General features: G+C 43.7%; 1 protein-coding gene across 4 annotated transcripts in view; it reads right to left on the bottom strand.

Annotated features, from left to right (window-relative positions):
- PLXNA1 (plexin A1) overlaps positions 1 to 27,444 on the bottom strand; it is a 296,620-nt gene that overhangs the window by 220,056 nt on the left and 49,120 nt on the right. For all 4 annotated transcript variants that reach the window (XM_053378005.1, XM_053378003.1, XM_053378006.1 and 1 more), the window contains exon 3: positions 4,999 to 5,181. In XM_053378005.1, the coding sequence (XP_053233980.1) occupies positions 4,999 to 5,181 (183 nt within the window). The remainder of the gene's footprint in view (positions 1 to 4,998; positions 5,182 to 27,444) is intronic.

Below are 27,444 nucleotides of genomic sequence, written 5' to 3'. Positions count from 1 at the left end.
GGACTGCATCTGTTCCACCTCCTTTTACGAGAAACAGGAGATGGGAAGATTTTCCTTGCCACACAGTGCCAGGATCAGCCTTTTCACCAAAGTGCCAAAGGGAATTCTGGCACAAGCTTTGTTGCTTTTAAGCGAAAGGATTAACAACCTTGCCAGGAGACAGAAACTGCAGACAGCCACTGTGTGAGCTGCATGGAAGGCTATGCTACTGCCCCACATCTCCAGCTATTCACCCTGTAGAAAGTTCACCCATTATTTCACCCATCCGCTTCTGCTCTCTGTTTTTGAGAGTGAGGAGTTATAGCCAGCATTAATCCTACTCAGAGTAGACTCGTTTAAATCAATGGACCTTAAGTTAGACATGGCCATTAATTCCAGTGGTTCTGCTCTGAGAAGGATTAATGCTGGCTACAACCCAATGTTATATATGCACAGGGACTGGATTTTAAAAAGAACGAGGAGTCAAAACAATCAGGAAGCCTTTAGGAAAACTTAATTCCAGTGTCACACAGGGTCCTTCCTGCCACATTTCCTAGCCAGCAAACTGCCTATAATTCTCGGGCCTTGTGTCCCTCAAATATTTTGTCCTAAGCCTAGCAATAATAACTGTTCACCATCTCTTTTGCAGTCTTCACATAATGCCTCCCATTATATACATCTCTGTAGCCACACGTCCCATCCTCTATTTACCTCTAGGTTGGGGGGAACAAGACTGAAGGAAGCCTGGGATAATTGTGTTCCTGCTGTAGCTGCAGAGACAGCCAGGGGCAGGGTCTGATTGCACAGGGCTCCCTAGGAGGATCAAGTAACTGCTGAGGCAGCGTTTTCCCCATCTTCCAATCTCAGTCAGGCGGCCCTTGCTGAAAAAAACCAAGTTCTCGATGTCACCCCAGGAATTCCACACACACACCACTACCTCAAGGTTAAAGCAGGGGACACAGACCACTTTATACACTGACATATGCAGACACTTCAGGGGGGTTAAGCCCCACTACAGTTCCGCTATATGTTGCACTCAAAACTGACATATGACAAAGGTACAGATCCTTTTCTTCCCTGTTTGCACGTTTGGTTATTTTTAGCATTTTTGGGGACTAGATGGCATGCAAAGGTGAGGGCAGGGACGCTCTGAAAAGTCAGCTGAAACTAGTTTCAGACCTAACTAACCCTATAACTGCATTCTTTACCAGCCTGCCTACCAGGGGGGTTGCTTTGTAGACCCAGAAGATGCTTTTGTGCTTCTTTGCAGGGCAATTGCGTCTTCAATCTTAACAATATGTCAATCAAAAGGGCAGGAAGAAAGGAAAAAGTAGCGGAAGAGGCAGAATGTTTTTGTTGTTGTTGACAGCCATCTGTCTCGAGATACTGTGCCTCTGGGGGTGAAGTCAACCCACTGGAGAATCACAATGCGTGTTGTGGCTGCAGAGACTGGTAACTCCTAACTGCTGCCTCCTGTGTTGCTTTTTCTGTGTTAGGAGCACTGAAGTGCAAGCCTGGGTGCCGTGTATGAAGGTCCCTGGCTGCCCATTGGACAAAACTGCCCTCCCAGCCTTGCTGACATAGAAAGCATGATGTTTGGCACCAACTTGGCTGCAGGAGGGAGGCGTATAAGATGCTATCCAACTATCTTAGGGATTTCATTCTGGATTCATGTAGGGTTTACTCCTTAGTATTTTCTTCTCCCACAGATTTTTCCTCTGGGTTTACTCCGGAAACCTTTCTCATGAATAAATATAGCAGCAAGGCAGCAGAGGTTTAGGATTAGAGTTTCCTTCTCTTTGAAGGGCAACCTTCCCAGGTTGACAAGCCCCATCTGCCCCTCATTTCCCTCTAAGGGAGGAGGAAACTACCGCCAAAGGAAGAAATTTTCTGGCCACAAAGCAAACATCAGGATTCACCAGAGACAAATAATTGGATGCTAAAGCACACCATCTCAGTGGTTTCATCTACCCTCCTGCCACATGTCCATCCACACACTCACACATGCAGAACTGCCCCAGCAGAGAACTCTTTAAAGCCTGCAATTTGGAATCTTAAAAGTGGAAGAGAAAATGGTAGAAATGAGACACCAGTCACTTCAGACCACATATCAATCCGAAAGGATGACAATCTGCCCATGTCTTCTCTCAGCCTTCATGGCTACAAAGCCAAAGCCCTGACAATGTGAAATCTCTCACAATCCGTTTGGACTAGAGGCAGCCAGCCATTCTGGTGCCTCTTTTTATCGGAAAGAAGTCAGGAAATATCAAGAACAGGTGCTACTGCCCAAAAGGGAATGAAGTCTTACTGCTACACTGAATCAAGAGTATGAGTGTCCTAACAGTTACAGCAGTGTGGCTGACAGCGTAGATTGCTAGCTCAAGAACTTCAAACAGAGGTGTACACCAGGTCCTCTCTCTCAATGGTGTTGTCCAGCTTTTCCATATACCCAAGACATAAAAAAAGCACCAAGCTCCACCATTAAAAAAACCTCATGCTCTACATTACACTTTTTATGTACATAAATAATTCACAGCATCTGCCGAATCTGCATAACTGCAGTGGGGAAAACATTTGTGCCACAGACATACTTTAAAGCACATATATGTCTCCACACCCAGATTGTCTCCATGTAGAGCAAGGTTACCGAAACTTGGATCTCCAACTGTTTTTGGACTACAACTCCCATTATCCCTAGGTAGCAGGACCAGTGGCCAGGGATGATGGGAATTGTAGTCCAAAAAATAGCTGGAGGCCCAAGTTTGGGAAACCCTGATGTAGAGCAAACTTAATTCATGAAGCAGCTGTGACACAGCCACTCCTCCCAATACCTTGTATCTGAATTCAGTCTCCTATAAGAAGTAACCCACTTTGGCTGTTCAAACAAAATATCTGTAATCTTTGAATGATGAGGCCTGTAAGATCAGTCTTAAGGCCACCTCATGGGGTGTGTTTTCTCTTAAAATACTGATATATCGCTTCGCCTGCTGTCTAGATGAGCTGTCTTTTCTGAGGAAGTCTCATATTTAGAGCAGAGAACAAAGTTGGTTAAGATGAGTTTTCGCTTCAAAGTGGCAGAGTCTAGGTTGTTCTTATTGAACAAAACACCTACATTTCTGTAATACAACAGCTACGACACTACCTTGGGGTTTCACAGTTTTCCTAGTGCTGAGCTGAGAAGGCTACAGACTAAAAAAAGCTCCAAAACCAACTCTATTTACCCTCCTAATAAACAAAACAACTCTTCTCTGCTTATGTGGGGCCTACACTGTCTTAATCACATATCCTAAAAATGACCTTCAACCTGGCCTCAGGCCAGTCTTTGCATTCCAGATTCACTGAACTAAAAATCAGTATCTTGCTTGTTCTCAGTCTGAGGGGATTAGACGTAGATACCAGTTTCCCTGTGCTAGAAAAACATTCCACATAGACAAGATGACTCCAAGCAGGGCAAGATGCAGAGCAAATTCAGTGTACAGAATGTTCCATCAACAGAGTAAAGCTCCTGCCACCCCACATCCGTAATTAGCATGTTGCACACCAGTCCTTTCCTAAGCTTTGCTTCCAAGACACAATCTTAAGGGCCACAACCCAACACTTCACACTTTTAAGATATACATATTAAAAAATGCACGTTAAGCATGAATGGGTTAAACACATTTGCACACATGTGTCATACATGTACTGTACACCTCCTCAGGGACACAGAATTGGCTATTGGGTGCTCCTATGGCAAACCTGAGTCCTTTTCTGCAGTTTGATGAGCACATGCTAACTTCCAGTAATGCACACCTGCATCTATTAGATACTCTGTTTGTACAAGGATTTTGTTCTTCCCAAGAGACTAATACATCCAATGCATATACTAAGCCACTGCGTGCTTTCCTCTCTGCATTCACATTCAAAAGGCACTACACTGACTTCTGTACTAGAAAAATACTTATAAGCTTTGAAAACTAGAACCTTCGTCAGGGAGGGGCAAAAATATCAAAGGTGGAAGCAACTCAAAATTCAAGCCATTCCTTAGTTCAGACCCCAGTATCAACATGCCTTGGGTAAAGAGGAGCCCCCTACTTGATTAGGTGCTTCCTAAAAAATTCTGCTAAGGCCCTAAATACAATTCTGCCTGGTAGAAGATGCAGTTATTGCCGGCTGTGTTTACACAGGGAATAGCCAGCTGTAATTATAGGAACGATGTTATGATAACAGGAAACCCATGCCCTGTGGAGATATTGAGGAGAGGCATACAGCTATTTGCTAATTACCAACAACAAGAACCCTTTGTGTAGCTGGGGAAGGATGAGTTCCCTCTACTTTGTGGACTTAGGCCCACAGATGTTTTAAATCATCCACATCAGAGTTACTCTGCAGTCTCCAAGGCGTATGCACAGTTATCAGAGTTCTTTGGTTCTTGCTGACAGAGCAGAGCCATCGTCCTCAGGAATTTCCCTCCAAAATGCATCTGCTTAGTGTAACACAGGCAAATGTGTGTGGCAATACTGCAGAAGCTGACAAGAAAGTAGCAAAGCAACTTCATGGCAAAGGCAGGTAGAGCAGAAATGATGGCAACCTCAAAAAGGCTGGCAAAGGTCCTCTCAACGAGAAGGAAGCCTGCTCTAAAAGAGACCAGCTGAGTCTGCTATTTGCTATTTTCCCTGCAAGACTTGCTGAAGACATGAAGAAAAGCAATCTGGCTTTAGCACATTGCACAGAAAAAGGCACTTGACATGTAATATTGGCCTGTATTTTTAAAATATTTCTGCCCCAGGAGAGATTGTACAGAGGGTAATACTTCTGCTGAAAGAGCAGATGGAAAGGATACTAGAAAAAAGCAAGTAACAGTTGTTCAAGGTCAAATCCTTCCATACAGAAATAGCTCCAAACGTTATGAAGAAATTGTGCACATGGAAATATCCGCCCCTTCCATTCCATTGCTCTCACCCTCTGGCTTTTGCCCTCTTATGGTCCAAGCAACATAACCCTACGAAACCCCAAAGAAAGAGCTTCATTGCCCCCTACCTTTTTAATCCTGCCTCTCCGTGTCCCAGCAAAGACCACGGTGTGCCCACGGTAGTCATACGCAGCCACTGATGTCATGCCATCTTCCTTGTCCACAAAGAGCGGCACACCTTCAATGGTGACTGTTCCACCCAATGGCTGGTTAAAATCCTGACCACAGAAATTGTCATCAATTTGCAGGGGCTGTGGGAGAGAAAGGGAAGGAAGAGATTAGCTGTTTGACAGCATTCCAGCACATCATGTAAATGGCTGTGAATGAGAAAACGGTACAGAAATCTGCAAAGTCATCACAGATACGAAAACATGTAATTCTAGTGCAGATGTTGATGGCTTCTTTAGGAACACATGTGTAAGGCAGTCACAGGTGAGAGAACTCTCTTAAAAACCCTATTCCTATTCCTTCCCATGAATTTCAAGAGGCCCATGCAGCCTCTCACTCCATCAATGTTCCTTAAAAAAATTCCACAATTCCACAGGCACATATCAGGATATGTGGTACACCACTTCACCATCTAATTTCCACTTTCAGAATCCTTTCAGAAGAGTGCAAAACAAGGACATGGGACAGTTCCTAAATGTGGAAATTATCAAAGTGAAGGAATGAAACCAAAATAAAAAGGTAGCATTTCTGAAGTTCCTACATCTATATAAAATTACTGTAAAAATCAATACACTTGAATAAAACAAAAACAAAAACTGCTGGGATGTAGCAAGTAAGAGACACTTCACACACTTCATGGCAGAGGCAAATACATGTTAACATTTAGTGTGCACTGGCTTCTACCCCATAACAAGGTGGCAACATTGTTTTTTAAGTGCATATGAACTGTAGGAACTAGCCCTGTCTCCTTGTAGTATGTTTTTGTGGTAAACACACCAATACAAACCCTATCTGCCATGCTCATTGCAAGGTAAAAGTGAGCACAAGCTGCAATTTTAACACGGACCTGTTTCAACTGCGAATCTTTCTTTCAAGAGTGGCCTCAGCAAATTGCACAGTAGGTCACCAGTATGCCAGGATCCTATTCTCTTGCATAGTTAGCACAATGCTCAGTCTACGCCTGTATAGGGCAGAGATGCAGCAACCTGAGGCCCAGTTCAGATGCAATAACAGAGATGCAGTCCCAGGGGCTGCAAACAGGTTTTGCACCTGCAAACTCCTTCCTCACTCTTTCCTTTGCACCCCCAGTTTTGGTGAAGATTTCTTTGTTTACAAGCTACCTGGGTGAGACTAATTAACAACATGCTAATCAGCTTAAGAGATCACCTTGCACCATGTGTGTCTACCATGTGTGTGAGGAACTTACACTTTTACAAGTGTCATATAAGGTTCGCTTTGCATCTGTGGAGTCAATCTTTTCAGTGTACAGTGGTACCTCGGGCTACATACGCTTCAGGTTACAGATTCCGCTAACCCAGAAATATTACCTCGGATTAAGAACTTTGCTTTAGGATGAAAACAGAAATCGTGCTCCGGTGGCGCAGCAGCAGCAGGAGGCCCCATTAGCTAAAGTGGTGCTTCAGGTTAAGAACAGTTTCAGCTTAAGAACGGACCTCCGAAACGAATTAAGTACTTAACCCGAGGTACCACTGTAGAAGCTTTGGAACTCGCCATTATCCACATCACATTAAGGCCAACTTTTGATTCAATCAAATACCCTAATTGCAGGTCAAAGCAAGCTTTATGCTCCTGTATCCTTTTCAATGGTTTACAGCTACATGAATACTCCTCCTTCAGTTGAGACTGTAAATTGCTAGAAAAAGCAGCAAACTGACCAGGGTGTTTAACTATTTAAAGGGCAACCTTCCATGAATGGAACCGTATTTTCCCTCTTCAAAAGTCACAAGAAACAGTAGAAATCAGGAAATTTCTGTGCTGAAGCTGGACATATGAAGCATCAGCATAACCACAGAGGGGGGCAGTAGGGGCAGCTGGACCCCGAAATAAATAAAAATCAATATAAATACATAGCGCTGAAGTTCTCCCCCCCCCCAACAAAAGGCCTGCCCCCTAACAAAAATCCTGGCTACACCCATGATTATGAAGGGAGGAAGGCTGGGGGGAGTGAGGAGGGAGCATGTGGGCACACAGCTTATTCTTGTTTTAATAAACCACAGTTGGTAATATTAGCTTGTGTTGCAGCAAATCTCTCATCTAATTAGTCTTCTCCAGGTGGAGAGAGATATAGATCTGCTTCAGCTAATGGAGCACCTTTAGATAAAAGACCTCTGCTGCTACTTTGAGGCAGAAGAGTTCTATGTTTACCTATTACTATTATTAGTTTATTACTATTATTATCATTACCACTGCCATTATTTATGCTGTAAAGTTCACTACACTCTGTGCAAAAGATAACATAGGCATGCCCTTGCAGAATGGCTTACAACAGACACAGCACAAGCAAAAGGGGACAGGAGCAGAAAGGAGGAAATACACACATTCAGAGTTTAAGCGGGTTGAATGTCCACTGAAAGAATCTGTTCTTGGAGATTATTCTAGCCAGCATGCTAGAGAGGGCCTGGCCATCTCTCCCTGCTTTATGACAGCTGCCTGGTGCCTAAACCTACTTTGAAACCACACAGTAAAGTGAGCGTAGTGTTGTAAAGGGTCTAAAGCATGTGGGGAAAAGTTGCCTGTCCTTTTACAGGGGCCAAGATACTGTGGCTAGCAGCTGGTCTAACAAGAGACGAGGCCTTCCATGCACATGTTTTAACCAGCACCACTTGAGGAATTCTTCTTGTCAGCTTTTATCACAGTCTCAAGGATTCATTGTGCAGCTCTTCGCATCTGTGCTACAGGGCCCAAGGGGAATGGCACTATATAATTCTGCACCTGTGTGCTTTCCAGTTCTCCCCCAGGTCACTCCTAAATAGGGAATGTTGTATCTCATGGGCGGCAAGAGGAATGTGCTTGCAAGCTGCAGACACACACATGCAAACTACAGAATCCACCCATATTACATTCCTCCCTGTAGTTTCGCATGGACACCACGTTGCCCACATCCTGTCCTAAGCTGCTGGCCCTTGTGTCTGCACAGATGTTAAACAACTCCTACATTCTGCCCCAGAGACAGACAGAATTCAACAAGGGATGAGAGGACTGGGCGGGGGCAGGATGAAGTGGACCCTGTTCACAGAACAGTTGCGAGGCTGTTCAGGTCTCTCTGGGAGACCAAGAGAGGTCTGCAGAATAGCTTTATAGAGTGCATTTTTAGCAAGCCATATCCAAAATAGAGAGGAAGCCGGAAGACTTATCTTCCTTTGCCTTTCAACAAGTGCCACAGCATTTACTGTACATACGTTTACTGATATGTGGCTTCTAAAACACTGGGGTGGGGTGAGGGGGAGAAGGTTTGTTAGCCTGAAATGCCAAAACAGTGGAGGGCAGTTTTAATACTCCCAATCCATCTGCAGGCCCTTGCAGTATAAACTAATTTTGTTTCAGCTGTAAACTTCCTTTCTGTATTCAAGCAGCTAGGCTAGGCCAAAGGACTACTGTTTGCAGAGTCACAAAACTTCTGCAGAGACAACCTTACCTATGCTTGATCAGCGAGGGGGAGAGAAACCAATCATATCTTAGCGTGCTTCCAGGCAGTTACCTCCCACTGTAACTGTAGTAGTAAAAAATGAGGTACAGTGGTACCACTGTTTATGAGAGTCTTGGAAGCTGAACATTTCGGTCTTCGAACGCCGAAAGCCCAGAAGTAATTGCTTCCGTTTTTGAACACGCCTCGGAAGTCGAATGTTTTTCAGTTTTTCCAATTGAACTTGCAACCAGCCCTTTGCGCCTCGGTTTTCAAACATTTCAGAAGTCAAACTGTCTACTGGAACAGATTACATTTGAGAACCAAGGTACCACTGTATACAGGAAGAGTGAAATTAACACTGCCCAGATGGCCGGGGGGGGGGGAGAGGTAGGATGCTCCTTCTCACTGGCACAGAGAGGTAGGGGGGCTTCACCACAGCAATGGCTTTAGCTTTGCCCAGGTTGGCAGTGAGCTCCCACTGGATGTACCACAGTAGAAAGTCCAAGAATGGGGCACTGTGAGGCAGGGGACTGGCAGCTTTGGATTCAAAGCCCCATGAATTTCTCAAAAAGCCCTCAGCAGTACAAGCTTGAAGCTAGTGCAGAAGAGCACAGCAGAACAAAGAAACCTGCCCTCCAAAGATGGCCACCACATGGGGTTGCAGAAGCAAAAGTAGGATCCAAGGGCTTTCTCAAACTGCAAGCAATTTGAGAAACAACTCTTTCTCAGAACTCCAATCAGCCCAAAAGCGTTGCCATGAACCAGGGTGTGAGTTGGAAATTTCCTGGTACCACCTTCTAAAAACTATATTTCAAGAAGGACAGGGGTCACCTCACGGTAGCCTGGCAATCTGGAATCATCAATGGCATCTGCTGAGGAGTCCAGCTGAACCAGCAGGCCAACATTTACCCCGGTGGAGTAAAGCATCTGCCAAATCCCTGCCAAAATGGATCTAGATCACTGGTCTTCAACTAGTGGGCCAGGAGCCTGATCCAAGGTAGGTCATTACTGGAGCTCTACTATCATGCAAATGTATGGTAAAAGGTTTAGAAAAAGGTTTCCTAATGCATGTTTGCGTCAAAACTGGGTCCTGGGTCTGAAGGAGTTGAAGATAATGCCAAAAATGCCTAGCTGGAGCATGACTCACTTAAGCACCTAGCCCAATAATAGAACACTTCTCAGCAATTATCCGATATGATTGAATATGGTTGAAAAGTTCAACAATGGTCTTAATCAAGCTGCTGCATGGCCACCATTTTGTGTTATGCCACACCACTCCCACAGCAGCCAACTTGTGACTGGTACCCCCAGGACCGTCTCAAAATTCATAAGCAGAATAAATTGCGCAATAAAGAGGCACATATAGGAATATCTGCACAATTAATGCCAGTCACAGAATCAGTTTTTCTAGGTACAAAATCTGTGTTTCTTTGTCACCAATTCTGATACTTCCAAAAACTGGTGCAGTCTTGTTTGTAGGAAAGTAATTCTAACTCTGTAGGAGTTTAGACTAAGAATAACTTGTATTGTTCTCTCCCAAGCAGCTGGTAGATGACCAGGTAAAGTGGAATCCTAGTCTCCCCATACCATTTGTCATTTGGACATTATTATTACAGTCATACCTTGGAACCCGAACGGAATCGATTCCAGAGGCCCGTTCGACTTCCAAAACATTCGGAAACCAAGGCACAGCTTCCGATTGGCTGCAGGAAGGTCCTGCAGCCATTCAGAAGCCGTGGAAGCCACACCGGACATACAGGTTCCAAAGAACATTCACAAACCGGAACACTCACTTCCGGGTTTGCGGTGTTTGAGAGTCAAAGAGTGCAAAGGCATTCGGTTTCCAAGATACAACTGTATTATTATTATTATTATTATTATTATCATTATTATCATTATTATCATTATTATCATTATTATCATTATTATCATTATTATTATTTCTTGATTTTATATACCGCCCTATACCCAGGGGGTCTCTGGGCGGTTCACAGACCTAAAACAACCTATTTCACATTTGAAATGAGGAAACAAGGCCTGAAAGGGCCAAGTTGCCCAAACAAATTTCTTTCTGACCAAAAGACAAACACGTTGGGCAAGATTTTTCTGCCTTTGCCTAAGCTGAACCCTGGTCTGCCAAGCTGACAGTTGCCTCCAGAACTGAGGTTCACCAACATTTTGATTCAAAAAAAAGAAGGCAGGGAAACTGCAAGTGATTAGCTTCTGGAGAAGTCCTCTTCTTTCCTCCTCAGCCTTTCCATTCATATAGTATACCTTGAATGAGATCCTCCTTGCAAGCATCCCATGAGATGCCCCAGCCTAAGTCTGTCACAGATCATGGCACAGGGAGGAGGCAAGAAGGATGGCAAAATGTCTGCAGTTAACACACAGTGTGTATGCTCTCTTCGGCTTCTGAGGCAGGCCTAGCAGCTTGGTACTAAGAGAGGATGACAGGGAGATGTGGAGAAAACACCACAAGGAAGGAGGGAAGGAGGGGTCAGGAATGGGGAAATTCCTTGAACCATGAAATCTGTTCCTATCTCCACCTCAGCAGGAAGAGAGCTGTTGCCATGACAACCTCTAGTCCAGCAGTCTCTGGCCATGAATTTCAGGGTCTGGGGGATGCAGAGAAAACAGAGAGGAAGACCGAAGAGAGAAATAACTGAAGTACTCAAATATCATGAATGGCAATGTGTGAGTTGAAATACCCACAAGGTGCACACCAAAAAACCCTGGGCTCTGCTAATTCCAGCAGAATACAGCAGTACAGTAATGAAAGAGATACAGTTCCCAGCAATCTTCAGTGGGTTCATTGCACACCCAGAACGGACAACTGCCAAGCCAAGCCGAGAGAACACTGCTAAAAGAAAGGGCCCAGATGCACTCAGAAGTACACAAGTTCCTAGCAAACAGGGAATTGCATCCATGTGCATTTAAATTTGCAGGCTGAAGTGGAAGTGCAAAGGGGGCAGCTTTAGTTAGCAATGTAGTAAGAGCATCACATCTAGGACTTGTATATGTGCACACATTCCTAAAAAACACATATTGAGGGTGGTGAATTAATTGGCTTTGAGATATATTTGACCAAGTTGTACACTATATGGATAGCAAGTCACTTAGCTGTGCACAACTCTCAGCTCATTTGTCACTATTGCTCCTCCTTCCCTTTTCTTATATGTGCTCACTGCCAAACCGCACACTCAGGACAGAAAAGTGGGGTAGCCAATCTGTAGCCAGGCCTAACCCATACCATACAGGCTGCAGCTTGCACTGTCCTGTCGGTTCTGTACCCACCAATGATATAATCAGCATGCACCGGTCCCTAAAAGCCAGTCTAGGGCAAGGGTACATAGGCTGCAACCCAATGCACACTTTTAGTGGGACTTGAGTACGATGTGCACACTTTTAGTGGGACTTGAGCATGATGTGCGTATGTTTACAATTGCCTAATTTTGGATGAAACCTAGACACAGGTACAGAGATCCGACATCCGTATGGAATTTCCCACACCTCTATTTTTTTCATACCAACTCTGATTTACAATACAATACACCAGAAGTACTATCTAGGCAGGATGTGAGAGGCGACAGAAGCAGAATTCTATTTCTGACAGAAATTTTCCAGATAGTTTAAGCCTGACACATAGCTTTCAAATAGATGCTCGTTACTGAAGCTTGTGTGCCTGCCTACTTGTGTAAACCTTTGCCTGAAGCCAAGCAGAGAATAGGAGACCCAACAATATCAACAAGGGGAAACTACAGAGACCAGATTCCCTCCTTCATACCCTTTCAATCTCTGTGGCAGTCATGAATAGCTGGACATAAGGGAGTAGCTATAACGGGAGGGGGGGCGGGAGAGAGACTTAACACAGATTCTTAGGGCTAAATGTTCCTAGGCTTCCTCAAAAGCTTAAATATCACAAGCTTCATAATCTAATCATTAGAACATTCCTAAAAAGTAATCGTAAGTAACAACCACATGGCTCCTTCCTGCTGAAAACAAATACACTCAAAACCTTACTGTGATATTCCCAAATGGCACCAAAATCCAAATAAATAAAAGGTCACTTGTGTATCTGTTAAATCTAACTACTACTATAAATCCCTGGCAACGGAATCATGATTTCTGAGCATTTGTAGGCTGGCAGTGCAGGAAATGGATTAGAAGTAAACAAAAATTGGTGCTAATACAAACACAGCTTTGGGGCAAGAATGGACACTTTGTGAAGACGAACCATTTATTTTCGCATCCTATTTGTATCCAGCCGGGATGCCTTTTTAACCATCCAGTTATGTGTGGTCTTTCAGGCCCAAACCCCTGCTTGCTTTCCTCTGGGTTGTTTTCCTCCCGCCCTTGTACTGCCAAGCATAGAACAATTCCTCTCAAGTTGTGCAGTTAAAGGGCCTCAGCAGGCAGCCACACAACTGCAACAGTCACTCACAGACCCGCACCTTTGAAGGCAATAACAGCTAACCCCTGACCCTCTGCACTTCAGTAAACAGGGTGATGGAGAAAGCAACTAAAAACAAAATTCAAAAAAATCCAGGGAAGCTGAGGAAGCCTACTCAGACCCAGAAAACCAATTCACAGCTGTGACTCCTTTTGCTTGCTCAGCTGTTCCTGAATCCCCATAGCTCATTTTAACAGAGGTTTGTGATGAGGAAGCAGCAAATAATAAATAGTAGTAATTAGGCCTGAGAAATAATTCACAAAGTCGACAGAAGGGGACCACTTTAGCTGCAGACAGGAATGACACCTTTCCCGGTTTGGTGAGGAGGAAGAGGACACTGCCCAATTGTTTATTTATACACATTAATTAATTTTAAAATACGCAGCTCTAAATTTGCCGGCATTCAAAAGACAAATATTTAAAAAAACTTAAAAGCCAGGACAGAATGCAATAAAGGCATACATAAAAATGTAGAAGTAATACCTAATTGTTCTGCATAGTTGAATGCAGGGTCACATCTTAATGTGAAATATGCAGTCTAAGAGAAGCACAGGGCGGAGCAAGGGGGGGGAATGCGCCCCAGGATAGGAATGAATTAATCTCAAGGGATGATATTCAGCCCATGTGCTCCACCAAGTTCTGAAAATTTAGCCACGCACAGAGACTAAGTAATAAGAGAGCTAATACACTTTTGAATGTGACATCTCCATCATTATTCCATGGACCTTTCACCTTGGTCACATGACCTTTGCCCTGCAAGGCCTGTGCATTACGTCTTAATTTCTTCAGCTCTTAGAATGTATAGCATGGTGGTAGAAAGGGGGTTATAAAAAAAATCTACTTCCAGGAGGGCTGGAGCATAACCAATGAAGGTATTTAAGCTCTGGCAGCACCTCTCAGCCAGTGCAATCTTTGTTCCACACTGCTCTCCCCACTCCAATTTGCAGCTTCCTCAACCTCATCTGCTGCTGAATATGCAAGAGCATAAATGTTTATGGTGTTTACTCTTCTCTGCTTTGTCTCAACAAACTCTCTGGGAAGCGACAAATACAGCTGCATTCCCGGGCTGCGGAAGAGTGCCTGCCACCCGCCTGCCATGCTACACCGACACCACCTCAATAAATAATTATGCCAGCAATTAGCTTGTTAGCAGCAAAATGACTCGTTAGGGATGCACAGGCAGGTGCCACACCAATAAGAGGCCAGATCCAATCGGACTATTTGGTGGGAAGGAAACAGATTTGGGGCGGTTTCTGAGAGCAGAAGGGCATGGGCTGCAATACGAAATTCTCATACTGGTCTATCAGAGCCAGCCACATCATGTAGGGCAGATAATTCCTTCCAGACAATAGTACACTTCTGAAGCACAAGGTCACTTACATCCATACTGCTTGCTGAAGCAGACATCCAGCTCTCAGGTTAACAAGAGCCTTCATTCTCCTGCCAATAATGAAGGGAAATTGGCATGGTTCACAGCAGGCCCAACCTCACAACTACCTAAATCACATTCTCCAGCTGTACCTGTTTTTTCACTATATAGGAACAGAGAACCTGTGCACACTGAATCTGCCATTAATAGCGGGGCTTAGCTTCCAGTTGTTATTGGCTGGCAGAATACTATTTTCCTCTGGGCATTTGCTTGCCTTTTGGCCAGACTCGGCCGAAGGACACAAGAGCTCACACAGAGAGCGAGAAAGCTCTTTGCCAGGGTGAAACGTAGATGTCTTTTTGATTCATTACTTTACTTCAAGCCCACTTATGAGGGCAATGAAGGAGTGGACAGGAAAGACAATATTCATTCGTTTAGCTTTATTAAGTGGCTAGTAATTCAGCTGTCCCTTAGGGCCATTCATTTCCGGGCTTCCTGACATCTTCAACAGAAAAGAGAACTCTATGAAACCCTTGTTTCATTTCACTATAAATGTTATGCTGGGACTTAATTGTGAAGGGCTGACAGGAAATTATCTTATAGCGAAGTGTAAGGACCTTAGTCCTCAACTTAAATATTTCTTGGAGGCCGTGATTCAAATTCAAGTCTTTAATATACCAGAAGCAAAATAAAATGATTTCAAAGGGAATCAGTTAAGGAGTAAATTACTTTTACCGCAACCCCACAACACAGTGTTCATTGCAGACTGCACATCTGGTAAGCTACCAGGCCCAATTCAAGGTGTTGACTTCAGTCTACAGAATTCCTAAAAAGTCTGGGGTCTAGGTACTTGACTGAATGCCTTTCCCGAGGCCTGCCACCCTGAGACTTAAGATCTTCCAGAGTGTCCCTTGCGGCAGGCAAGATGGTGGCACGGGACAGGGCATTCTCAGCGGCAGTGCACTGTTTATGACATTTGTTTTCACTTGAGATACGACCATCCTCCACATTAGATATATCCAGTGTTAGAAACTCAGATACATAAGCTAGGTGCCAAATGACACCTTAAACTTAAGCCACCACAACAGAATGTCTGTTCGCCAGAAGGTTGGACTAAATGACCCTTCCAACGCTACAATTCTACAATTCTGTGATCTCAACTACATTGTTTGACTGTAGCTTGCTCTTAAAACAATTCACTTGTCCTGGTATGCAAGAAGGAGAAACACACATAGGAGAGATGGAAATGGAATTAACAATGGATTAAGACAGAGGTTTTTTAACTGTGGTCGCCAACTTGGCACCCAGAAATCTCCATCATTCAGTCTGGACACTGAGGTCCAGCTCCGAGGGCCTTCTAGTGGTTCCCTTGCTGCGAGAAGTGAAAGGAAACCAGGCAGGGGGCCTTCTCGGTAGAAGTGCCCTCCCTGTGGAATGTTCTCCCATCAGATGTCAAGGGGATAAAGAACTATCTGACTTTTAGAAGACATCTGAAGGTTTTTAATGTTTGATTTGATGTTTGATGTTTTATTCTGTTTTTATATCTACTGGAAGCTGCCCAGAGTGGCTAGGGCAACCCAGTCAGATGGGTGGGGTACTGTTGTTGTTGTTGTTGTTGTTGTTGTTGTTGTTGTTGTTGTTGTTGTTGTTGTTTGTTGTTGACCAGGATTCACAGTGGAACAGGAAGAAGATAGCAAGAACCACAAGGCAACTCAAGAGTGTTCAGCAGAGCATCTCAGCCTGGGTCACATTTTCAGTCTGATAGATTCCTGGTTCCAAGCCAGTGAAGGAAAGAAACAAACAAACAAGATGGAATGAGTTCTCCAGCCAATGTGTTCAGTTCCTCAGCATTGGGGGAAGAAGTACAAACATCTCCTGAACTCCCAGCCAAGCCTGGCAGCCTCTCCTCCTGGATCCAAGGCAGCCCTGAGCAGTTCAAGATTACCTCCAAGCACCAACGCATTAGGCATCCTAGAAACTATAACAAGGCCGGACTTCCGGCGGCGCGCGTCTCCGGTGCGGGAAGGGATTCGGCCAGGAGCGCGAACCCAGTCCGATAAACAGGGGGAAAAGGGGGTGCTAGAGGGCGAGAGCACCCCAGAAACACATCCGGAGGGTGTCCGGAGGTACAGGGAGCCAGCAGAGACCGAGCGCGGCTCACCCCGCTGTCAGGTAACCTTTGTAAGGCGAGGAGAACAGCGAGGAGAGCAGCAGGTCCTCGGCAGCCATTTCCTCCCCCCGAGCAACGGACAGCCCAGACCCCGCTGGTGATTAGCGCACCGTTTCAGTGAACAAGAAACCCGGGGGTGGTTAAAACGTGAAGGTTAAACTATTTCGGAAAAAAAAAAAAAAAACCTGGAGTGAGAAAGAAGGGAATTCTAGAGGTTCTGCCGTTACCAGGGATCGGTGGCTACGCAGAGAGAAACTGCAGAGCAAGGCAAGTGTATTGAGCTACCACCGGTGATTACTTCGTTTCCCTGAAGGACTTTACGCTAAAAATTATTCGACCCCCTTTAGAAAAAGGGGTGACTCAACAGGGAACAGAGGACGAAGTTATTAAATTAGAACCATCTATTAAAACGAAGGGCGCCGGAAACGCCATCCCCACCGCGGAAGAGAAAAGTGGAAGAGAAGCGCTGGCGGCGCCATTAAGGAGAATAAAACGTATCAGGGACTAATCTACAACTCCACAACAGGTCTAACCTGATCTAAAACTTGGTGGCTGTGCTCTTGTCTTTCTCTTGGTACTATAGTGAAGAGCTGGGCACATCTCTGTTCTGAACTTTTTGCTACTTGCTCAGCATTTGGGAAACAACTATTACCGGGTGTTGACGGACTCTTTGGTTAATTTACTTCGAAAGCCTGCCTTCAGCGACAGAGAGCGCCATCTAGCGGATAAAGTGTTTATAACGCTTGGGAACTTCTATTTCTATCCTGACCTTACTTTTTACTTTTTGGTTACCTCTTCCCCAGTATCTCTGTACCCCCCCTTCCCCCCCCGCCTCCCTTTCTTTCTTTTCTCTCCTTTCTTTCCTTTCTTCCCTTTTCCCCAACTCCAGGAAAAATGGAATGGAGACTCTGAGTGAATTTTCTGGGAGACTCTGATGGTGTGGACCTTCCATCCACTATCTGGAGAACAAACTTTCCCAATATAACCTCTACAAGACTATACGGTGCTGTTTGAAAGCACACATCACTCTGAGGATATAAGAGCTCTCAAACCCCTGAACTTTGGTGCTGCTTGAAAGCACACATCACTTTGCGGACATAAGTTTTTTCAAACTCCTGAACTTTAAAACTACAGGACCTTCCCTGATACCCCAAAGTCACAATACGGTAAAAAAGGAATTAATAGACTACTGTGCAACCGAAAGACTGTTAGAAAAGACTGTTAAAACAGGGGACCAGGTTAAATAGGAAATTGAAACCCGGTCAGAAGTGTTATAATTATACTGTTGGGTGTAGTTAATATCTGATAAAACAAAGAATGTCAAACACAGGGAAAAGACCAGAAGGGGGAACACCAGTGGACAGAAAGGGATCAAAGCAGGAAGGGGAGTTTAGGGCAGAGATATTAAGAATGTTTGCGGAGATAAGGGAGAGTGAGAAAAATGTAGAATGTAAGCTAGAACAAGTAGAGCACAGAATTGGGGAGGTAGATAAGAAGTTAGACGAAACAGTTAATGAACTAAAGAGTCAACTCAAAGAGGTATTCAGGAGGACACAGTCAGTGGAGGAAGGGATGAAAAAGACCAGAGCAGAACTAAAGGAAGTAAGACGTGAGGAGGAGAAAATTAAAGCTGAGATACTGGATTTGAACAAGAGCCAAGAGGATATGAAAGATTGGATTGCTTTGAATGAACTCAGACAGAGGGAGGCTAACCTTAGGATGAGAGGTATACCTGAAGTTCAGGGAGAAAACATAAAAGAGAAATTAATAACAGAATTAGCCCTTTGGTTGGAAACATCACCAGAAGAGGTAGAAAGGGCAGTGCAATCGGCTTTCAGACTAAAAACTAAGCCTCCAGGGAACAAAAAATTTGTAGGAGACTGCCTGATAATATTCAAAGACAGGGAAATAAGAAACAGAATTCTCTCTAAAAACAGAGAGAAAAGGTTAAACATTGAAGGAAACAACATAATAATTTTTAAAGACATTCCTGTCAGGCTTTTAAAACGTAGAGATTCCTACAAAGAATTGGTACAGATACTTAAAAGAAATAACATTGTGTTCAAATGGGAGTTTCCTGAAGGCATTTCCTTTACATATAGGAGCAAGAGACAAAAATTGACAAATCCAGGAGAAACAGATAAATTCTTAAGGAAATACAAAGAACTTAAACCACAAAAGGAAAAGGGTAAAGACGGGGGAATAGGATCGGAAGGAGTTCTGGAGGGGGAGACGGGAAGTTCGGGGGGGGAGGAGGGAGAGGGGGGAGGGACGGGGGAGGAAGCGTAAGAGGAAGGTCAAAAGGAAATTATAGCTGTTCACTTTTCTTTTTTCTCCCTACAAATTAAATCACAATGGTGTTAAAGGTATACAGTTGGAATGTTAATGGGATGAATGACAGGGGAAAGAGGAATCGAATTGAACATATCTTGAAGAAGGAAAGTCTGGATGTTATCTGTCTCCAAGAGACACATATTGCGAGAAAGCACAAAAGGATTCTGATTAATCAAAGATTGGGGAACGAGTTTGTATCCTCAGACCAGAAGAAAAAAAGGGGGGTGGTGATTTATATAAAAAAACAAATTGAAGCGAAACAGTTATTTAAAGACGAGGAAGGAAGGATAATAGCAGTAAAAATAAATTGGCAGGGAGAAAAGATAATAATAGTGGGAATATATGCTCCCAATGATAACAAGTCAGAGTTCTATGGGAGATTGGAAGAAAAGTTGTATGACTATGCCGATGAGAAAATTATACTATTGGGAGACATGAACGGAGTGACGTCGTTAGAAATGGACAGATTGAGGGACACAAAGGGTAGAGAAGGGAAGTTACCTAGAGCGTTTTTTTCCCTTATCCAAAATTGCAATTTGGTAGACATTTGGAGATTCAATCATCCCATGGAAAAACAATATACCTACCACTCGGAACCCAATGATTCATCATCAAGATTGGATCAGATGTGGATTTCGAAAGAGATAACTACTAGAGCGGTACGGGTGGAGATTCAGGTTAGAACAATTTCAGACCACAATCCATTAATTATGGAACTAAGAGGGCAGGAAAGCAGATCAAATAGATGGAAACTTAAAGATTACTTATTGGACGACCAAGAGGTAGTAGAAAAAGCCCAAACCAGATTAAAAGAATATTTTGAGGACAATTTAGACAACAACACAAAATTGAAGGTGGTGTGGGACGCGGGTAAGGCGGTGATGCGGGGTTTTTTTATCCAGCAGAGCGCAATCAAGAATAAAAAGAGAGAAAAAGGGAAAAAAGAAATTATACAACAACTAGCAGAGAATGAGCAGAAATTAACTCAAAACCCAAAAAATAAGAAAATAAAAGAGAACATAAAAATTTTACAATCACAATACACAATGCTGGTAAATAGAGAGATAGAATGGAAAATCAAAAGACTGAGACAGAGGAGTTTCGAACATGCCAACAAAACGGGAAAGCTACTATCCTGGCAACTGAAAAAAAGGAAGGAACAGAATACGATAAACAGGATAGTGGTGGAAGGAGAAGAGATAAACAAACCTAAGGAAATAAGGAGAGCTTTTTTGGATTTCTATGGAGAGCTCTTTAGAAATACTGGAAAGAATAGGACCAGAAAAATAGAGAGATATTTAACGATTAAGAACATCAATAAGATCCCCCCAGCAGATAAAGAGAAATTAAATGCCCCAATTGAGATAGAGGAAATCAAAGCAATAATAACAGATTTAAAAAACGGGAAAGCCCCAGGCCCAGATGGGTTTAGTAGTAGATATTATAAAGAAATGGCACCGGTTCTACTGACTCCACTACAAGAAGTAATGAACAACATTCTTAATGAAAGAGAAATACCGGAGACGTGGAAGGAGGCGCTGATTACATTAATCCCAAAACAAGATTCAGATTTAGAACAAATTAAAAATTACAGACCTATTTCCCTATTAAATATAGATTATAAGATCTTCGCGGGAGTCCTTGCAAGAAGATACAAGGCCATCTTAGTAAAAAATATCCACAGAGACCAAGCCGGCTTTCTGCCGGGTAGGCAAATGAAAGATAATATAAGAAACATTATTAATATAATAGAATATTTAACAGAAAGATGCGACAAACAAGGCATATTGTTATTCGTGGACGCTGAGAAGGCGTTTGACAACGTAAACTGGGAATTTTTGCTGAGACAACTGGAACACATGGAAGTAGGTACTGAATTTTACAACGGGATAAAAGCAATCTACACGGAACAAAGGGCAAAACTGTTGATAAACAATGTGGAGACAGAAGAAATAACAGTAACTAAAGGAACAAGACAGGGATGCCCACTGTCCCCACTGTTATTTATAACGATATTAGAAGTACTACTAAACTCCATCAGAGATAATAAAGGAATAAAAGGAATCAGGGTCGGCCATCACGAACACAAAACTAAAGTCTTCGCAGACGATCTGGTTGTAACAATGGAAGACCCACTGGATTCAATAAAAGAGGTACTTAGAGAATTTGACCAATTTGGGGAAGTAGCGGGCTTCAAATTAAACAAAAGGAAAACAAAAATAATAGCTAAGAATATGCAATTAGACAAATTGGAGGAATTACAAAGAGAAGCAGAAATAGAAGTGACAAAAAAGCTGAAATATTTAGGGGTGTGGATAACACCAAAAAATATAGACTTATTTAAAAACAACTATGAAACTGTATGGAAAGGGGTCAAGAAGGATATAGAAACGTGGGGTCGGCTCAAATTGCTATTCTGGGGAAGAATAGCTACAATTAAAATGTCGGTACTGCCAAGAATCCTATTTCTTTTTCAAAATATCCCGATCATTAAAGATATAAAGATATTTAAAACCTGGCACAAAGAAATTTCTAGATACATCTGGCAGGGGAGGAAGCCGAGAGTAAAATTTAAATTATTAACGGATATAAAAGAGAGGGGAGGCTTCGCTCTCCCAGACCTAAAATTATATTACGAGGCATCCTGCTTATGCTGGGTCAAAACATGGATAAAACTGGAAGATACGGAAGTGTTAGACCTAGAGGGCCACGACAATAGATCAGGGTGGCATGCCTATCTGTGGCATGGGAGGAAGAAAGGACATAAGGGATTCGGGAATCATATATTTAGAGGTCCCCTGATAGAGGTTTGGGAAAGATATAAGGATGTGTTAGAACCCAAAACACCCCAATGGCTGTCTCCATTAGAGGTTATGTCGGTTAAAAAGACCAACATGAGAGCCAATTGGGCAACTTACGAACAACTCCTAATGAAGGCGGAAGGAAAGTGGAAAATGAGGCCGTTTGAGCAGGTCAAATCCCAAGTATATGACTGGCTACATTATCATCAGATAAACGATATGTTTAAGAAAGACGTTAAAGGCAAAGGATATGCTGACAAAAAGTCCAGATTCCAATCTGAGATTTTGGAGAATAACATAAAAACTCTATCCAAAATGTATAAACAACTATTAGATTGGAATTTAGGTGACGAGGAGGTTAAGGCGGTAATGACACACTGGGCTAAAGATTTTGGCCGTAACATTTATTTTGAAGAGTGGGAAAAACTTTGGAAACATCACCTCAATTTCACGGCCTGTGTGTCACTAAAAGAGAACTTAATGAAAATGTTCTACCGCTGGTATCTGACCCCGGTAAAATTAGCCAGAATGTACGGATCTTGCAACAAATGTTGGAAGTGCAAAGAAAGGGAAGGGACTTTCTACCACATGTGGTGGGAATGCCAAAAGGTCAAAGAGTTCTGGGAAAGCATACACAATGAAATAAAGAAAATGTTAAGATATACTTTTGCTAAAAGACCAGAGGCGTTCTTACTAGGTTTGGTAGGAAAGGAGATAAAAAAGAAGGACTGCAAACTGTTCCAATATGCTATAACGGCAGCAAGGGTGTTGATAGCCAAAAACTGGAAACAAGAGAGTTTGCCGACTATAGAGGAATGGAGAGCCAAACTACTAGATTATGTGGAGATGGACAGGATGTCAGGAAAAGTTAGATATAAAAAAGATCAGAGGTTTGTCAAAGATTGGGAAAGTTTTACGGAATATCTGAAAAGCTTAACTGATGAACAGATAACACTAGTGGGTTTCAAAGGTGCTCTGTAGAAGCAAAGGGTAATGCCTATGGAAAAAGGAAGAATGAGAGTGACTTATGGCACTACATACAAAGGAATGCGGATTTATTTATTTTTTTGTTATTATGGACGATTCGTGGAATGGCAGAAGGAAGTCCTTTTTATTTTCTCTGTAAAAAACAAGAGTATTGATATAATTTGATTTGTATTTTGATTTTTACAAATTAATAAAAATTATGCACGGAAGAAAAAAGAAACTATAACAAGGCCACTGGTGAATGACTATGGACTGGCTCACACAATTCACTTTCTCTTGCGCAAGAAGTCTTGGTCCCTCTCAGACATGTCCTTGTGTGGACAAACGTAATGTGTGAATCTAGCCAGCACATATCTGGCCAGCAGCACATACTGTGATTGCAACAGCGCTTTTTCCAGCTGTTGCTATTAGTGATGGGTGAACTCCTCTCAGCTCGATGCAGAATTGGGTCAGCAATTACAAGCGTCATTGGAGAACACTAGAAAAAAAATCATGGTTGGCGTGTTTTTTAAGAGTTCTAAATTGATTCATAATGCTGGCTGCACCATATCATGCTGCCTTATCATTTTCAATTGTCCCTCGTTTATTTTTTTGTCCAAGACACAGACACTAATGACAGCTATGCAAACACCCCTTGAGGGTGACTTCTAAGGCTCCAGGAAACTGCAGCGAAGCCCAAGGAGGTTCCAGAGCCTTGAGGGGAAAGGGTGCTGTGCAATCCCTGAACATGTCTTTATTTGATGCCGGATCTTTGGAGAGAAAGTTTTTGGGGGGTTGCTCCTACAGTTCCTTGGAACCTTAAAAAAATATTCATCACAAGTGCTTGCTTAGCTCTGTATGAGCTGAAATTAGTGTCCAGGGCTTGGACTCAAAACAAGAGCACATTCTGTACACATGCAAAGTCACGTTATACATTTTGGACTGGAGAAGAGATTCTCAAGGAAATGGAGTTCGAGTTGTAGTAAGTGCAAGCATTATGGGGAAAATTCACATTCCAAAGCAGGTAATTGCAAAGCTGGGTAACATCACTAGCTGCAATCAAGGGATTTGCTGCAGCCTGTATCGACAACTGCCAAGCTCACACACTGCTTTGTCCATGTAAAATGTGTGCCTGAGGAGTGTGAAGAAGGGGAAGGAGAAGAAATAATATTCTGTGAACCACCAGCTCTGATACATAAAATGACACTAGACTGTGCCCATGCCCCAGGAATGTGAATAACTCTTTGCAACAGAACAGGCCATGAATCCAAAAGCCCTGTTGTCTTGCCCACATTCTCACCCTTGCTTGCTCAGTCATGCTGAATCAATTGCCATCAATAAAAAACAAGCCTTCCTTTGGGAGGAAAGCCTGTAGAGCTGATGAAAAAGGATCTTTATAAAGCCATATGACAGGGCTCAAAGCAAGTGGATGAAGTTCATTTTCAGTCCTTCCTCCCCTCTCCCGCTCCTCACTTTTCTGACTGTCATGAGATTAAAGGCCTTTCCATGCAATCAGTTTCTGTAGCATAAATGGACATATTTGTTTCTCATTTGCTTAGCAGAGGAAACGTTCTTTATTGCAGGGATATTGCATTTTTGCCGAGCACATAAAAATGCAATATTTTATATATGGGAACATGAGATTCCCACACTTCCAAATACTATCTTCATTACTGCTGTGGTTGCAGAAGCTTCGCGGACATCTACTATATAATATGCTATTTAAAAGCCTGGATAGTCCTGCCCTTGATCTCACCCCAGTAATACAATGCAATTCTAATGAGCAGAAGACTGGGGCAGTGGCCCAGGTCAAATTCAGTGGAAACCACCAACGAATGAGTCACTGATCAGCAGTATTTCCCTCCCAAGCAAGCAACAACTCTGTTGTTGTTGTTGTTGTTGTTTAGTCATTTAGTCGTGTCCGACTCTTCGTGACCCCATGGACCAGAGCACGCCAGGCACTTCTGTCCTCCACTGCCTCCCGCAGTTTGATCAACAACTCTGTAGAGCTTATAAAATACTAATAGCACAAGCAGCATTGGGGATAGCTCTTTGCCTCTGGACCAAATCTCTCAAATAATCCCCACCCCTTGCTAAAGCTGTGCATGCACGCATACGGTGTGCTTTTTGAGAAGGTTTGAGATCTCCAAACATGGAGTGAACCAGTGGTTTTGTGTCAAGATTGTGCAGGATCGCCAATCACACAACACTTCCACCTGCTCTGCCTTTTGGAAGGTAGGGGGAATGGAGACGATTCCTTTGGTTCTGGTGGTCCCAAGACTACAGCCACATGCTCAGAAGCGTCCTCTTCCCTTCCATGGCCAAGCAATTCAATGTGGAAGAGCAGGACTTCCTGCATAAATCAGACAGGGAACCAGAATCTGTCGGGAAGTAAGGTCTTTCAGGCTTTCCTGTTTCTAGCAAAGTTTGAACCAAGGGACTGGCAAGAACTCTTTGCGGAGGGGGAATTCCTGGCAGCCAGGGTCCAACATCACCCACCCTCGGTGAAAGTCAGGGACTTTCTGGAAGAGCGAAATCTCCCCAACACCAGAATGTGAGTGGCGAAAAGCAGCTGTCTTCTTTCCTGCTCACATGATGCCCTTAACTGTCTCTTGCCTTCATACATTCACAGTCACATTCCTTGTTTTGCATTCTTTGTTTCTGCCTCCCGCCTACTTTGCTCAGGGCAGACCTCGGGGGAATGGCAGCTGATCTGAGCTACACTTGGCTCCCCAAACCTGCACTGCAAGCCAAGAAAGATGGAGAGAATGAGGGGAGGGGAAACAAGAGAGCAGAGAAATCCTCCTCCCTCCCCTGAGTCAGCAGTTATGTGACCCAGCAGGCAGCAGTGTAACGATTTCATCATTTTCCACCAAAATTGAATTAGTTTGAAGCCAAAATCAGATTTGTGAGCCCAGCACTCTTGACAGCAAACCCTTTACTTTGTCAGGCAGCTGTTAGCTGTTTCCCTCAGAACTTGGAAAAGGAGGAGAAGGAGGGGCTGCCTGGGACAATTACAAATGGATGCCTGTGCACAAACTACTCCAGGTGGGTGCAGCTGAACCACCTGCTCCTAGAACGCAGCCCCATGCCCCTGCCGCACCTGTAATTTATAAGAGGACGGAGAAAGAGAGAGAAAGTACCGTATTTTTTGCACCATAACACTCACTTTTTTCCTCCTAAAAAGTAAGGGGAAATGTCTGTGCGTGTTATGGAGGGAATGCCTACGGGTGGCATGCCTACAGATTTTCCTCCTCTAAAAACTACGTGCGTGTTATGGTCGGGTGCGTGTTATAGAGCGAAAAATACGGTAACTCAATTTCACACTCCTTCTGCTGGACATCTAAACAAGGCAGAGACCCTCATCAAGCCGCTGGTTCATGCCGCAAGCCCTTGCACCCAGCTCCGGAAGTCGTGCCTTGAAATGGACCTGCCTCTGAATGCAGAAGCATGAACACTCATAAGAGAGAGGAGAAGTGGAAATGCCTCAGCCCACAGCAAAGGCTGGGGAGCTTCTAGGATTGTGGCAGCAGAGGTGCCATAGAGGGAGGGTGGGGGAAGAAGGCTACTGCTCCCCCTCCCTCCCGCTCTCCCTGGATTTCAGATTAAATTATCCCTAGGTGCAAGGAAACCACAACAAATGCTATTAAGATACGCTGCTTCTCTGAGGCTTAATCTTGAAAACATCCAAGCCTTATAATTTTGCTGGGTTTCTCTCTTTCCAACACCCCCCAGCCCCAAGACTGGAATACTCCTCCCCTCCTCCTTCCACTTTTACTCTAAAACCATATCCCTGTTATTATTCGCTATTATTATTCACACACACCTAAAACAGCTAGGCACTTTGGAAAATTATTTTTAGAAGCCACACTGCTTGCAAGTTTACATTATAGCACATATAACACAGAAAAAAGAAAAAAGGGGGGGAATAAAATAGCGGAGGAGACCGATCATAAGATCTGTACTTAGAGCCAAAATGCATTTGTTTCAGCATCCTTAAGGGCTTTAAAATTCCACAGACTACAAAGCAGCAAAAGCATTACCGTCAGCAGCTTCAACTGCTGAAAGGAACCACAATCAGAGGTTAGTTTCTGTTTGGGAACCACTCATTAGGTTTTCCCTCCTGACATGTGCCCACGTCCCTCAAGAACTATGCACGAAGCTCTTATTTACCATCCTTAAGGCACCAGGGGGCTCAAACCAGAAACTGTAGCAGCAAGGCTTCCTTGGAGGTTTTTAAAGAGAGGTCGGGTGGCCAGCTGTCATGGATGCTTTGGCTGAGATTTCTGCGTTTCAGGGGGTTGGACTAGATGACCCTTGGGGCCCCTTCCAGCTCTAAGATTCTATGAAGCACAGGAGACTTACTTCCTGCAGTAGAACAAGGGCAGCTCTCAAGCTAAGAGAGCTATTGGTCTGATCTTTGCTGTGTACTGCAGTGCCATACAGATAAATGGCCAAACAGGGGTACTGCAGCTCATCAGTGCAGCCAGACCAGGTGATCTGTGGAGCCAATAGTGGCAAACATGGGAAGCTGCCCTAAACCAAAACAGTGCATTGAACCGCACAGGACAGTCTACACAGACTTGTGGAGGTTCTTCAGGGTTTCAGACCGGAGTCTTTCACAGCTCTACCTTGAGATGCTTTGGAGTCAAAACTAGAAGCTTCTGGATGCAAACTATGAGCTCAGCCACTGAGCTACAATCCTTTCTCTATCTCAAGCCTGGGTGGCTTTACAGAAACTGAGGAACCAAGCCTGCAGTAACAATCTAAGCAAAACAGACTCACTTCCTGCTGCCCTTTAGAATGCTACGGTCTGCCCAACCTCGGTG

The sequence above is a fragment of the Podarcis raffonei genome, chromosome 2 (assembly GCF_027172205.1).
Source record: "Podarcis raffonei isolate rPodRaf1 chromosome 2, rPodRaf1.pri, whole genome shotgun sequence".
Lineage (NCBI taxonomy): Eukaryota > Metazoa > Chordata > Lepidosauria > Squamata > Lacertidae > Podarcis > Podarcis raffonei.
This window is presented reverse-complemented; position numbering and strand designations above follow the sequence as displayed.